At 44.2% G+C, this 16,200-nt stretch overlaps 1 protein-coding gene across 1 annotated transcript in view; it reads left to right on the forward strand.

Annotated features, from left to right (window-relative positions):
* Nucleotides 1-7,436, forward strand: part of LOC147427747 (uncharacterized) — a 65,855-nt gene extending 58,419 nt beyond the window's left edge. Inside the window, exons 2-3 of the mRNA XM_086497483.1 lie at nucleotides 6,360-6,679; nucleotides 6,782-7,436. Coding sequence (XP_086353609.1) covers nucleotides 6,360-6,679; nucleotides 6,782-7,301 — 840 coding nt within the window. The 3' untranslated portion in view covers nucleotides 7,302-7,436. The remainder of the gene's footprint in view (nucleotides 1-6,359; nucleotides 6,680-6,781) is intronic.
* Nucleotides 7,437-16,200: the final 8,764 nt, after the last annotated feature.

The following is a 16,200-nucleotide window of genomic DNA, read 5'->3' on the forward strand; positions in this document are numbered from 1 at the left end:
CAGACGTTTCACTGAAGCCTTAGCCTAGGGTGACACGTTTCGGGGTGAAACGTTTCGGGTCTGAAATGTTTCCCCGGACTCTATGCTATTGATTGCACAATCTGGTACAAGATGCTGATGCAAATCTAAGTGATGCTATGTAGAGGCCGACGGTGGTGCCGACGATGACGAGACTAGGGCTGAAAACTGACGGCTGCGAATCTACAACTGTCGCACCAAGGCGGGGCTGATATGCGGTGGACGCCAAGGGCGGTAACTGCATGCAAAACGCTGGCTTACTGCTGTCTTCAAAAACGCTGGTCATGCTGTCCTAAAAATGCTGCTTTGAAAGGCTGAATACGCTGAATTGCAGGGTTGTAAATCGTTGTCTTGAAGGCTTCAAAAACGATGGTTCTACTGCTTGAAAAACGCTGTTTTTACAGGCTGAAAAACGCAGGTCTGATGCAGCTTGGCGATGGGGTTCTACTGGCTTGCAAACGCTGAAGTGGTGGAAACGCTGCAATGCTGAAAACGCTGCATGCACGGTTGCAAACGCTGGTTTGCCTTGAGGGGAAAACGCCGGGTTCTTTAGGGATCTTGCCTGAGAAGTTGCCTGTTGAGCAATGCTCCTGCTGCCTCTTCTGCTGTGGAATGCTAACCCTGGTTTCCTTATATATTATCTTATGGAATTTGCCCTACCCAGTTTCCAACAAAAGTCACTTAAAAGTAATAAGTGAAAAATGTCAAAAATAGGGAAAATAGGTTTAATGCACCGGAAAATGCTCCTGATGGATTCTGATGGAAATGTGATGATCATGCTATGTGCAACCAGAGGATATGCATCTAATCTAAGTGTCTGGACATGCACGGCCTGCGAACAGACTCACAAAAGTGCCATATCACTTTCTAATCTAGACTGACTTGACTGAACTGAACCCTGGTCATGCTGTAGCTTGTCCACAGACACATAGGGTTGGATGTGTCACGTGACAGTATCGGTGCAAAGCATCCAATGTTTGGACACACTCTCTCTAGCGTTTTTTGTGTGTGTCCTCTCTCTAGCGTTTTTCATCATCAGTGATCTCTCTCTTGCGTTTCTCCAACGATCTCTCTTCTTCTCTCTAGCGCTCCCTCTCCCCGTCGTGTAGACACCCTACACGTGCCGTGTTTGCTTGGAGGTGGTGGTTTTGCCCTTATGGTGGGGGGTTCGTGCAAGGAGCTTGTGTACGTGGAAATTTATTGTGATAGATCCGAGATCCATTGGCTGCCCGGTCCTGAGAGGAGGTTAGCTTGCTGTTGCAGACGAGACATCACCCGATTTACAATTTTGGTTGCATTTTTTATAGACAAGACATGAGCACGGTGATCGAGAACCTCGAGAATCCAAGGAGCGGAATGCTCGAGATGCTTCAGATTCTAGAAGTGAGAGGAATTCTTCTGTTTCAATTCAGAGAAGTCTGAGAGAACTTTCTTGAATCCCTATCATCCACAGCTACACCTCACTTCTCTTTTAGAATCTTGTTAACATCAAGTCCAGAACCATAGCCAAGAAATTCCGCCATCCTAGGAAGGATATAAAGAAGGTCTTTTGACTTGAGAACATTTCAGTCAAGTTTGATACTTTTGACGAAAGGGGAGGTATCCCGAAAGCTACGCCCTTCATTCGACAGGATGAATTTTCCTTTGCCGACTACAATTTCTCATAAGAGTCGAAGATAAGGCATGTGACATCACCTCAAGGGGACTGCGAGTTCTTTGTGGTATACCAAAGCTTTACAAGGAACTCAAGAAAAGACTTGGATTCAATTCAAGGCTTTCCTCTACACTTTGGGGAAGACATCAGAAAAGATTGTGATTGGTTTACTCAAAAGGAGCACGAGCGAGTCACGGATTACGTAAACATGTATTGTTTCACTCTTTCTAAGGTGGTTCCATCCTTGAACCTTTCTGATGACGAAAAGATGAAATTCAAAGAAAGCCTTTTACTTGAACTTTGTTGCAACATGAAGATGTATCCTTAAGATACTTTGCATTGGGTGGTGGCTTCAACAATGCAAGCTGAAAGTGTACACCTCAGTGTACGAAGAATGTAATCCCTGCATTGGATGGGAACCATTGAACACAGATTTAGTAAATCTTTGTTGCCCCTCCTCGAAGAATGCATATTCCCCTAAGAAAGTTTTGGAGTCAAGGAGCCTAACTTTTGAGTTATGTACAGAGGACCCTCAACTTTAAGTGAGAGGGCAAGTCTTTGATTAATGTTCCATCTTGGCAGAAAACTCCAATGCGTTTTTGCTTCTTTGCTTTTTTGCACAAGGTATGGATGTGCCTAACAAAGGCATCACTCTCTAGTGTTTATGAGAGTAGATTTGAGTTGAAAAATTTGATGAAGTGGTTTGATCAACCATCGAGAAGGTCAATGATCAATCTGATATCCGACAGTTCTCCCTCAGATTACCTGCTACAAAAGTAGCACATTATGAAGGAACCATTTAGAAACTTCGAGCAAAGAAAAGCTTTCCCTAAGCTTGAGTACCTTCTACGCTACCAATTACTAGAAGTAATGGTCTCAAAAGTTAAACAAAAATCATTGGAAAGAAACCAACAACTAAGGTTAGCAATCGCCCCGCCCTTGTGACACCATTCTTTGCACGTTCAGTAAGTAAACCCATTTTATTCCTGTTAATACGAAGATAAAATCTGACCACATGGCACGATTGTTTATGTACAATGTGTTTAAGTACCATGATCTGCCACAGTCTATCGTAGTAATCGTGATCCTTGTATGACAAGCCTATTTTGGAGAGACTTGTTCGAAAACATGGGCACTACGCTCAAGTTTTCCTCCTCATTTCATTCACAAAGCGATGGACAACCAGAAGAGGGTAATTCTACTCTTAGATCTGTAAAATGCTATGTGTAAGACAATAAGGACAACTGGAACAGTATTTACGCATGCTTGAGTATGCATACAACAATACGGTGCATACGTCGATAGGCAAGGCACCTTTTGAAATTGTTGAGGGTGCCAAAAAGGTTCTTCCCATTTTGCACACAAAGGATAAGATTTTTTGAAGCAGACCGATATGTAGAGAACATGGATGAAATGTATAAGAAAATCAAGCTTGCCTTAGAGAAGACTCGAGCAAAGCAGAAAAAGGTTGTTAATCGTCATCGACAGGTAATTGGGTTCTTTTACGGTTTGAAAAGGCAAGGTTAAAGAAGATGAAGGGCAAGGCTCATTATGCGTTACTATGGGCCTTTTCAAGTACTTGACAAGATTAACGATGTGGCTTATAGGCTGAAATTGCCGAAGATTCACAATGCATTCCACGTGAGTCTTCTAAGACCCTTTGTGGGTGATGTGCCAGATGATTGTGGCTCCGCTGAAAGTAACTCACGGTAAGCTGAGCAACACTAGTGTGCACATGGCGAGGACCCACAATCTCAAAAAACTGACTAGTAGCTCTGTCGCTGAAAGGCAAGCTGGTGGTCAATGGTGATCAACTCGTCCTTCCTACTGCATTTCCTCCTCCCCTGGAGGAAGAAACGACTAAACTCCCCAAGGCCAGTGGCCGCTCTAGCGGAAGGGTCCCCCTGCGTGTCCAAGCTCTCTGTTCACAATACCACAACAAGCTCCCTGAGCTTAGTATCCATCAAAATCCTCTTTGGAATGCGTAACATGACACTGCCACTCCTCTGTCTATTTGACACAGTAAAAATCACTAGCTCATGATGGGAAAAGTAGTTCATACCAAGATGTGTACTGAGCCGCCGAAGTCACAAAAGTGGTCACTAGCATAGAACCGATCTATCGTGAATAGATTCACGCCCCTACTCGATGGTTAGACCAAGAGAAAGAGGCTATTTGAGGGCCGTACAAAACCTGCATGCTGCCATCCATCCAAAATCCTCATAGTCATACATAGGCGCTCCCAAGCAGCCAACTCAGTCCCATGAGTAGCATGGCTACCTTCAATCCTATCCAAGGGTCCTCCAGCATCTTCAAGTCCCCCCGAATGCACCATTGGACTGCGTGAGGCAAGGATCCACAATATGTGATCAAAAGTTAGTCGGTGCACTCGCATGGTTGGGTGCATAATGTTCAAGAAGCTCACAAGGCTACCTTGGATCTGCATGGTGACCCATTGGGCCCTAATTGGCACAATGATACCTCTACCCACAATGGCCTGCTGCCATGAGTCTGCAATAATCATACATACACCTCCCTGAAGGCTTTCAGACCCATAAGCAGCTGACCAAAATGTCTCATATCTACCTTGCAGAACGTTTCAACGTCAGCAAATGCAGCTCACTCAGAATATCAATAGGCCCACCCACAAGGCATCTCTGAAGCTTTTGTCTCGAACAGCCCCGATGGCGTACAAATTGTGGTCCTCCAAGTCATGGATATTCCATGAGACAATCCTCATGGGGTGAGTGAGAAGAAGAAGAAGAAGAGAATTTTTAACGTCATGGGGTCAGTGAGAAAAAAGTGAGAAAAAACAGATGCTGAGCTACAACAGCCAGGCGAGCGATCTTCGAGGCTGGTTTGGATGGGGAGTAATGATTAATCCGCATCGGATCGACCTCGAGATAAACGAGTCTGCAACACATGTGTTATACAATGATCAACTAGCCCTTTTTGTGAACCTCAGTATATACCTTGGTGTCCCTCAAGAGGGCTTCTATGGATTTGCTTCCGACTCCAATCTGTGTTGTGTGATTCACTACTAACTTCTGTTGCCCACTAATCAATCTGTGTTAGTGTCATTCATTACTAACTCCTGCTGCCCATTGTCGCCCAGCTAATCAATTTACTTTGCCAAGTGTCGTATGCTTATTGGCTACACGTGGACAAGTTAAACGACCAGTATGGTTCAAAACATTCTTATAAAATCAAGGTAAAAAATGGTGTATGTTGAAGGAGAAGGGGGGAAGACAGAGAGTATTATCGTCCTCAAATGTCAAATATCTCCTATAGAAGGAAACATGTTGCATGCATTATGGTGAGCTGATTGAGTGTGTGTGTGTGTGTGGAGGTGCAGAGAGAGAGAGAGAGAGAGAGAGAGAGAGAGAGAGAGAACTTTTAACGTGGTAGGAACAACCCTAAGAGAGTTCAAACTCCAAAATCAAATTTAGAAGTCGAAGTTCCACTCCCCATTGCATAAACTCACAGATGGAGGTATAAAGTTGTGACAGGTGTCATTGTCGAGGCATGGCTGGCAACAAAATGTAGTATTCCGATAGTGGGGATATCCTGAACTGATCGATTGTTTTGTTGTTAATGACTAGCCACAAACTACAACCCGCAAGGATATCTTCAGAATATATATATATATATGCACGCGCACGAGAGAGAGAGAGAGAGAGAGAGAGAGAGAGAGAGAGAGAGAGAGAGATTGAATTATGTTTGGAGAGCTCGTTGTCTTCACATTCTAAGTGCGGCTCCACGGCTCCTTCAGGATACCCTCACTACCATTTGGCTGGACATCATTCACACCCTGATTTGGCAGTGGGATTCTTCCTCAGGTACATATCGTGCAGCCGAGGCTCGCCGATTTGCCTTCCTTCGGCGTTGGGCTCGATCCCCACTCTTCTTCACACTGACAAGTGGCCAGATTACGTGGCATTATGCCCCTCCTCGGTGGTTTCTCCTCCACTCATCACACCGACCACCATGAGATTGTTCTAGTCGAGTAGTCACTATAGTGGCTCTCCTCCTTACATTCAGCTTGTACTCCCCACGTGATAGGCTATTTTGGCAGCCGCTGGGGATTATATTGTACTGAGTAATATACAGCCCTGACTTTTTCCACAAAAAAAGAGAGAGAGATTGAATTATCGTCCATGGAGGTCAGATATGACCTATGGGACTGGAGACAAAACATTACAAAGAGTTCAGCCAAACGTGGTGAGTTGTGGGATACATCTCAGTTAGGGACTGAGGGTCCAAAAAGGGAAGTAAGATAAGAGGATCAAAACCTATGGAGAGGGGGGTGAGGAGGGAGCCGGTTTGGTAGTTCGGAACTCTTGAATAATGGCTTTACTTCCTCGGTAGACTGCCCATTCCCCTGCTATGCGTGCTTCTTGCATCTTTTGGAGTTCTGCCTTCTTCTCCTTGAGTTGTGAGAGAGAGAGAGAGAGAGAGAGAGAGAGAGAGAGAGAGAAGAAGAAGAAGAAGAAGAGGAAGAGAGATTTTAATGTGGTAGGAACTTTCCCAAGAGACCTCAAAGATCTATCTGACAAGTCTTGAACTCAAGATGCAATACTCCAGAGGGATTCGGGATAACCAACCTACCACACGAGAGAGAGAGAGAGAGAGAGAGAGAGAGAGAGAGAGAGAGAGCCTATTTTGACATCTTCATGTGCTCTAGCAGGTGTTAAGTGATCCTGAGAGAAGGAAAGTGTATAATGAACTGGGGGAAGGGAGTTTAAATTCAGACTTTAAAGAGCCAGGAGAGCTCTTCCAGGAAGTTTTTGGATTTTCAAGCCCACTGGATGTCAATGCAAAGCAGCCCGGGGGTCTGCAAGGGGCTCTTGAGAAAGTTTTCGAGTCAGCTTTGGAAGTGACATCTAAACCTGAGATCACGCGCAAAGCACCTCCCACTGAGCGCACCCTCTCCTGCTCTCTTGAGGAGCTCTATAACGGATGCACCAAAAAGGTCAAGATTTCGACAAATCAGATGGATTCGAGCGGGTGATTATATGATTACTCGTTAATCTCTCAATAAGTGCATAGTACGTCAAACTTCAATGTGGGTCTTGCTGTATGTATGTATTGATGTGACACTTTATGCAGGCGAATGATTCCAAACGAGCGAATTCTAGCAATTGAAGTGAAGCCAGGATGGAGAACAGGGATGAGGATTACCTTCCCAGGAATAGGAAACAGTAAGCCGGACATGCTGCCATCTGATGTGGTGTTCTTGATAGAGGAAAAACCGCATAAAACATACAAGAGGCACGGTAATGACTTGATGATGGTGGCAAGAGTTGCTCTTGTAGACGCCCTCACTGGTTACACAGCTCATGTGGACACTTTAGATGGAAGGGTTCTCATGGTGCCGTGCGTAGATGTGCTGCACCCTGGCTCGGAGGTAATTGTGCAAAATGAGGGCATGCCAATGTGTCCATTCGAGGAGAAAACTACCCACCATCTCAGCGAAGAAGAAAGTGTGTATTTACGAGATGCTTGCGCTGCAGAAGACAGAAAGAGAAGTAAAGGGAACCTTCTATTGCACTTTGACATTGTGTTTCCAGCTCACCTTTCTGCACTGCAAAAGGCTGCGATCCGTCATGCTCTTGTGGAGCTGAAATGACTCATCTTAACCCAAACTGATCTAACGCCTCTAAAATGATTGAGGCAGATGCAGTCCATGTTTAAAGGTGTAAATTTTTATTAACAAAAACCATTTTTGTACAGAGGAAACACTATAAAACAATGGCGTTGACGATGTTGTAAACCTTCCGCCCCAGGAAATAAAGACACTCTGATTAAAGAAAGTTGGCAATTTCGAAAACCTGTACAGAGAAAAGAAAAATTTAACTATATTTGAAGGCTATTATACTAAATATCCCTGTAAATTTCAGTATTTCTAGGTGGGATTGCACTAAACCTAGACTTTTTTCGAGCGTTGATATTAATAAAGAAGGTTGAGATCAAAATTCTTCAGAAATTGCTGGAATAGCTAAATTTTCAGACAGACATTGTTATTAAAATGAAAACCTTAACAGTTGGTTACTTCGCTTGCATATAGGCAGGTTCAAAAAGCTCGCAGGAGATTCGTCCACATTTCAGGAATTGTCTAACGGCTCCACAGTATTTTTATGAATTGCATGCATCAGCTTTATATAGCTTCTGCTGATCGCTGCATGCTGGCCAAGGAGAGTGTCATTGTCACCTTTGTCGGTATCGACCCCATCCAGCACCGCATTCAAGAGCTTCAACATCAGCAGCAGGAGCAAAACCACGTGGCCATGGCCAGTCGGATCAAGCTGGACCTATGGCGAGCCCACTTGCCCATTGAGGGCTCCGATCGTAGCCAGGGCTTTGCTCTGTCTAATGGAACCTTCTTCGAAACACAACAGACCATAAAACCTCACCTGCACCAGCTCTTGCTTCACCTGAATCAATTGGACAACCTGCCTCATCTCCGACCTCTTCATGGCTTCCCCTACTCAGCCCTTGGCCGAAGCCTTCAATCTCCCACGCATCGTTCTCTTCCCCTCCATCCAAAGCATGCAGCTGTTGTATTACCACATCATGATAGACCCCATCATTTCAACCAAGTGCAGCACGCATCTCTCTCTCTCTCTCTCTCTCTCTCTCTCTCACACACACACACACACACTCTCCCTCTCCGTGCACACAGAGAATAGCTTTAGTGAATTCGTTTGTAGTACTTGCAGTGGTAGAAATTCTTAGCAAGCAACCAGCCCAGCAGATTCGTAGAGGGCCTTCAAGGGTTCTCCATTGTCGTTCGAGTGTGGGACTTGCCCAACTTACTCTTGGGATGCAAGAATTAAAAGAGCTTCCACAAGTTGCAGCTTCAACGAGTTGGAGGATCCCGCCTTCAAGGCCTTGTCCGCTCGTGTGAACATACCCATTTATGGAGTGGGTTCCTTTGTAGAGGAGAGCACCACTAAGGGCATGGTCACACGAGGTATAGTTATCCATTACTAGGGAATTTATATTAAAAAGTTAAGGTTTGAGTGGTCATGTGAGAGGTCTCGGTACACGGAGAACTGCCAACTGGAGGTTGCAAGGTAGCGACTAGTCGGTGGCTCGTTAGAATCTGACGAGAATTGTGAGGACCTGCACGTAGGCATAAAGCTGCACATTGCTACATGCCTTATGTGGCGAGAGCGGAATGGATCTAGGCTCCACCATTTCTGAGGCAAAGCTGGAGAAACTTGTGCTTAGCGGTTTTGCTTCTGCGCACATTAATTCATTCCCCTTTGCGTTTTACAACTATGCCGATTTTGACATAATTGGCCAAGGCATGCATAGTTCTACTAAGCAGGCTTAGTTATTAGCGCGTGACCAGAAAGGAGGCTTAGTAACCAGTGCATATAACTGGAAACTAAGGCTCGTGCGACCGCCACCTAATCTATGGAAGGAAGACGAGGCTTGCATGCTTTGGCTTGACTAGCAGCCCCCCTCTCCGTGCTCTATATCTCCTTTGGGTAGTATCACCCTCCTCTCTAGACCTCACTTTGAAGAGATTGTGAATGTCCTTCTCTATAGCAATCAATGTTATCTATAGGTTTTGCATGGAGTCTTTGTCCTAACCTTGTAGAAACTGGAAATCGTATCTTAGACCTTTTGTTTCAACCACAATGACTAGGATGCATTGTCGATTGGGCTCCTCAGTTACGGATCCTTGCACAGCCTTTTGTATGTGGATTTCTCACACATTGTGGGTGGAACTCAACCATTGAAATGATGTATCATGTCATCCCCATGCTTCGCAAATGTAGGTAGGCCAAAAATTTGTCTTTCCTTCGTTGCTTTCTCGCAAACATCGACATTGTCAGTCATGAGTCTGCCCCTCATCTTGGAAACAACCTTGTCTCCACACTCGTCGAAGCTGGACTCTCAAATACATGGATGTGTAGCAACCACGGGCTTGCTACAAAGAGGTGCAGATGGAGACTCTAGAACAGGCCGTAAGAGAGTTCAGCTTGTCATAATAACTAATATCTAACTCTCCTAAATGATTTTATCATGTTAAATTGATCATTTAATATGGGGAAGTATCAGGGGAGAAAAAGCTAGATTATTGGTAAGGCTAGCAGATTCGTCACAGTAGGGATCCAAAGGGGGGCCATCTGCAAAAGAGCAATGTGCAATAATGGGCTCCAAAGACCTTAGGGTTCAACCCATTAAGACTTCCAAAATGCTAAGGTTCCAAAATTCAAAGGTAAGTCCAAATGGTTAAGCTTAGTGGAATTGGATACTTATGTGATGACCAAAAAGTCTTCAAGTGGTCCTAGATAGGAGGGGGCCAGCCCTAAAGGTAGGGGAAGAGAGAGAAAAGGTGAGAGAAAACACACACACACACACACACACACTCCAAAGCTTCCATTTACACAAAGGGCATAATGGACACATGTCAGCTCCCTAGCCCAATTGTCCACAAGGTGCACTCAAATCCTATTGGATGGCCATAGAGGTGGACCAATGAGAATTAGGCTATAGTAAATCTAGTTTAATTTATTTAAAAACACTTAATAAAAGAACCAATAAGAATTAAGCTCTCTAGAAGACTATTGGCTAGTCTCCCAAGGGGTCCAATGAGCATTTAGTAGCCCAATGGCTTGCCTGATTCCTATTGGCCATAAAACAAAGGGGTCCAATGAAAGTTTAATTGCATTATTTAATTATCTAAATCTCTCACAAAAGGGGAAAGGGGGACACATGTCACAAGATATCACTTATGCTTCTTAATTATCATTGGCTAGGCTTTACAGGGTCCAATGGGGTGTCGACATGAGTAAAAAGCATGAGGGCTCGACCAAGAGAGAGAGAGGGGGCTGATTTTGTCAAGGCATTACACACTCACTCACACAATCTCATGTGTGAAGCAAAGAAGACTCTCTCTCCTTTGGAAAGCTCATCATCTACTCCAAGCTTGTGAGAAGGGAGGCCTACACCAACAACTCTTGGCTTTGTGATGCAAATCCAACTAAGAGCCAAGCTTCAATGCATGCTCATCTCCTCTACATGCTAATTACAAAGCTATGCTAAGCTTTTATGAGTGATTATGTGAGGAGATATACTTATTTCTCGTAAGAATACTCCTTCTTCCTCTCAATCTACTCTCATACCCTGCTAGCTCTCACCATCTTCGAAGGCATGTGAGGTCTTGGGTCTGAGACCGTGAGGGAATTGATATTGTGTTTTATAAGTGTGTGCATCATGCTTGAAGCTTCCATCTTCATTGCACCATCAAGTTATTGAAGGAACACAAAGTATTGTATTGTAAAATGTCTCCCTTGATGGGGAAAACCTATAATACAAAGCCTTTTGGAGGGGGGACCAGCTTCATGTAAATCCGGTCCTCAACTGTTGTCGATAGCTTAATTTCTCTCTCTTTTGAAGTATTGTTCATGCCTATCTACCTAGATGTTATGCTTTTTGTTGCTCTCTCCATCCAAGCACTCTTGCTATGCTCATTAGGAATCTATTCTAATAAAATGCTCACTATTTTTATGCTATTTTCCGCTACACACAAGTTTCTAGTCCATTAAATGTTACATTGGTATCAGAGCACAAGGTTGTTAAAGAATATGATGTTAAAGAATATGTCCATTGTGCTATGGTGTTAAAGAATATGATGTTAAAGAATATGTCCATTGTGCTATGGGCGGCTGGACATATTCTTTAACATCATATTCTTTAACAAAGGTTTCTCTTTTCTTGCTCAAGAAGGGAGGTCCTCAAGCTAGTTATAAATGGTTGGTATTATTAATTGCAATTGATTAAGTAGAATAGGGATTTTTCAGCCTTGCAGTGAGCCTGCCTTCGTGCAGATAACGGAGCATCACCGTCAAGAGCTATGGTCTTAATAGTAGAGTCCTACAGGGCTTGCCTATGGCTTAACCACTATTGAGCTATTAGAAGCTTGACAGGAGCCGGTATTATTTTGGTGTTGAAAGACCCTCTCTTCTATTCCTTGCAATTAATGATATTCGAGCCACGGGTACAGTAGTTTGAGTGCTTTTCTAAAGCGGTAAAATGAGCAGCAACTAGGGCTTGAAGTGCCAAAGTACACCTAAAAATATTACACCTAAAAGTTGCTAGAATGGTTGACAACAGTAAAGAGAGTGAAATTAATGTTGATAGCTTTGATTTTGCTAATGAGCAGGCTACTAATGATGCCCCTATGCTTGTTAACTACCTTTTTTCTAGGCTTCAACAAGCCATGGGCAATCCGTCTCTCCAAAGTGAAGTGCAACGGAAGCTATGTGCTCATGGGATTCTCCAAACTCCCCACCATGATGAGAGAGTACCTAGGAAGCCTCCTTGTGAGACTTCCAAAAGAGGCCTCTCTCCAATTCGGGAAGAAGAAGAGAATCCATACGAAGGGCTCAAAAATTTACTTCTTGATGACGCATCTCCTTCCCAAAGGAGAACTCAAGAGCCCCCACCAAAAGAACGAGAAATAAGTGAGTCTCTGCCACCTCGGTAGAGATGGCTCCACAAAGACGGCGGGCAAAATGCTCTCCATCACCTCCTAAACGGAGAAGACCATCGCACACTTCTCCACGCCATAATTCAAAGAGGGATAACAGAAAACAAGAGAAGAAAAAGACGAAAAAGAGGTCACCCTCTTCTCCATTTTCTTCATCCTCTTCCTCTTATGAAGAAAGTGATGGTGCAGACAAAGAGGAACAAGGCAAGAAAAAGGCGAGAAAGAGGTCATCCTCAAATTCTTCATCTTCTGAAGAAAGCGATGGTGCAACTTTTGAACCATAAAAAAGAAGAGGCCATAGGAAATCCTATGCCGCATGGAAGAGGTCGTCCAAGCTCAAGAAGTTCAAAGAGGGAGGAATAAACATCCCTTTCCTTACCTACGATGGCACCTTTGGTGCTACGAACAAAGTCTTAGCTTAGAGGGCTTCACAGAGTCCTCTAAGCTACGCCATGTAGCTATGAACTTTCAAAAGTCCTCCAGGCAATGGTGGTCTAGCCTACGGGCAAACAGTGAAGCTCCATGAACATGGAAAGCTTTAAGAGCTTCCATCATGAAGCAGTTTTTGGCCACAGATGCCAAAGACAAAGTACTCACCGAATGGAGAAGCTTGAAGCTCTCTCCTTACGAATCTATTCACAAATATGTAGACAAGTTTTGGGACTTACTTCGCAAAGCCAATGTCTTCAAAAAGATGGATTTTGGAGAGAAAAAACAAGAATTTTGTGCGGGCTTAACTGAAGATATGGCGGAGTATGTCAACTCCCAAAGGCCACGCACCATATTTGCGGTCATACACCATACCATAGTGGCTTCACAAATCAATTTCCAAACAGGGGCTAAGAGAAATCTTAAGCCCACGAAAAACAAGGGTTCCAATGAGCCTAAGGGGAAGGACAATGTCCAAAAGTCTCCTAAGGGCAATTCCAATAACAACAAAGCTTAGGAGAAGGGAGTTTACAAAGGCAAAAAAAACTCTCTCTTGAAGAGCTTGAGCGTTATCGTAAAGATAACCATTGTTTCAAATGCAACGAGCAAGGGCATGTGTATCGTGATTGCCCCCAAAAGAACACCCGCCATGAGCCTCCTAGAGCTACCTTGGTTGAAATCCAAGAAGAGGAAGCTCACCAGTGACCACAAAGGATCTCCTCTATGCCATGCTTAGGGAAAGGTAAGAGAACATGATGCTTTTATTCTCTTTGACCCTGGTTCTTGTTAGGACAACGGCAAGGCCGGACTAGACAAGGGTAAGGCCGGGCTAGGTAGTGTGGAAAGGGAGTCCAACTAGGGAAAAGGTTTAGGAGCCATGCTATATAGTGGGTGGTTGGGAGGTGGACTCCTAGGTTTTAGTTCCCCTTGTCTAACATTGGTATCACAGCTCAAGGGAGAGGAAGGAGAAGAAGGGTGGATGGCATGGAAGCACGTCTCATGCATGTGTGTGTGTGTGTGTGTGTGTGTGTGTGTGTGTGTGTGTGTGTATGTGTGTGTGTGTGTGAAAGTTCCATGGAGACAGGCGTGGCCAAGGGCCTTGGGAAGAAGAAGGCCGTGGAGTTCTTGGCATGAATTTGCATGCTACATGCAAACCAGGGTCAAAGTTCACGGCGTGTGCAGAGATGCTTGACAAGCCGAGGAAGAAGTCGAAGCCCCGCGTGCATGGAGGCTTGGGCCGAGAAGAGAGCCGAATTCGAACTCCACCAAATCAGGCTAGGGCGGGCTCGTTAAGGTCGCAAGGCCATGAGGAGGTGTTCCCAACACAGGCTCGGCATTTGTGGAGCATCACAATGCGTCTTGGCTCGCGATTTCTCTGGCAGCGCGAAGGCGGCCCGCCATGGCTCAACGCAGGTTTGTTTTTTTTTTGTTCATACGCGGGCACCCAACCTTGGGTTTTTTGATCTAAACCCTAAGTAAGGGGGCATGCCCACCCCGGGCAAACACCCCTCAACATCTCGACACTTGTTTCGCCAAGCTCAGAGATCTGTGGCCGATGAGCTTCCAAGATTCATCATGCACGTGCTAGCGAGAGGCTGCATTCGACCGTGGCCGTTCACGGCATGGAGTACAACCGACACGCTCCTATGATGGAATTCACGGATGGAGTGAGGGTGTAAGATCACACGCATACAAGGCCATGCAAGACCACCGTAATTGTGCCATACAAGGCATGTAGGCAAAGCATGCAATCCTCTTGGTGCAACTCGGCCAAGGCCCTCAGCAGCAAGAAGTAAGGCATCTAAACACGACAGACATGTTGATGCAAGTATTTCACAAGGACATATGAAAAAGATCATTAGATATCACATAAGGCATCGATGGTGAAGAAAGTGCTTGACCTCGAACAGGGACACAACGGATTATCAGGTTTGAGATTTCATGTTATTGCAGTTTTCATGTGTGCAATTGTATTGCAAAAACATGTAATTATGCTAATCTTGGCTATGTTTCCCTACGAGACTACCTATGGGTCAAGTATGCCCATGGTCATTATGTCCACTTTTCTTGCGCATCGGGCAAGGCCCTTGATAGCAGGAGTATATCGTTTATTGCACCAAGCAACGGTGTCTAGAAAATCATTTCTCGTTTTTCTTACTGCTTCCAAATCATTCGATTTTTGGGGTCGGCAAGGTTGGTCGGCAGGTGTACTTAAGAAGGTACGCAGTTGATTTTTGTTTATTGTCATCTGCATAGCTGGTTACACAATTCTGGTCGTATCTCTACATAAGGTAATGTATGCGAATGGAATGATGCACTTACCATACATTTTTTTGATCGTCGACCACGAATTGATGTAACAACATCAGGGCTGTCAATTGCTTATGAAGCATTTGACCTAGATGGAATATGCATCACCTCTATTGCATATATCTAACATGCATCAAAGGTAATGCACTTTTCTCCACTCCAAGCACAAGCATGGCCTCTAACATCACATAAGCACTCAAATTTTGTTGCATACATTAATAGCAAGGGCTTATTTTTTAATATCTCAAGGAGACATGCATGGCCTCTTACTCAACTTGAAGAAGGAAGCAAGTTCCTCGGCATGGCCGACTCTTTGTCCACGGGTTTTACACGATGACGGAGGATGCTTACCACACAATACTGGTTAATTTCAATTGAAATTGCTCGACACGGTCGATTCTTTTTGTTATGGTATCTACTACCATAGGCTTTCAGCACAAACATATTTATGTGAAGGAAGGCTTCAATCTACAACTCTTAAGTTGAGATTTTTCCCGTTTGGCGTATGCTATGAGCACACTCCTTTGGGGAATTTCTCCATATGCCTGCAGGATATTTCAGGTCAAATTTCTCTCATGTAACAGAGATGGTTATGATCTACATTTGAGCGAGCTTTTCTTCTGACATCTCTAGACAACTGGTTACATCAGGATGACCAGGTTAGACCATGTTCAGTATTGTTTATTTTTCCATGTTTATACATTTACATTGGAAATTAATGCTTTTGTGTAAATCAAAGCTCTATGATAATTTTACATGAAGCAAGGCTTCTCCCTTGTGCCAAGGTACTGCCCAATGATTTGGAATCACGGGTAGTGGCACACAAGTTTGAAAAATTGGCAAAATAGGGAATATAACCTCACAGAATCCCTACCAGTTTAGACTGTGCAAGGCACTAATAGTTTTGGCTCTCACGTTTGAGGCCATCACTCTCTCCAAGGGCTTAAAAATATGTATGCAAGGCTTGCTAACCAGGTGGCATGAATTCCACCGCTTTCGAGATTACGCTTCTGCTATCACACCAGACACTCTGTCACGGACAAACTAAGTTCTGGATTGTTTAAATTTCTGGTTGCTATCAACGCACAATACCACTAAATGGAACCTAAATCTAGGACTTATTTCACAGGCCAAGTGCCATATTAAGTCATTTTTGTAAAGTCACGATCCCATACATGGTAAGTGGGTCAAGATATGGCTTGTGTTTTTTGTTCCCTCTCTCGATGAGAGTGTTATACAGGAAGATTGTTGCATGCTTATAGGATAAGCTGCAAGTCAGGCA

The sequence above is a fragment of the Adiantum capillus-veneris genome, chromosome 23, assembly GCF_014529385.1.
Source record: "Adiantum capillus-veneris isolate H3 chromosome 23, ASM1452938v2, whole genome shotgun sequence".
NCBI classification, from domain to species: domain Eukaryota; kingdom Viridiplantae; phylum Streptophyta; class Polypodiopsida; order Polypodiales; family Pteridaceae; genus Adiantum; species Adiantum capillus-veneris.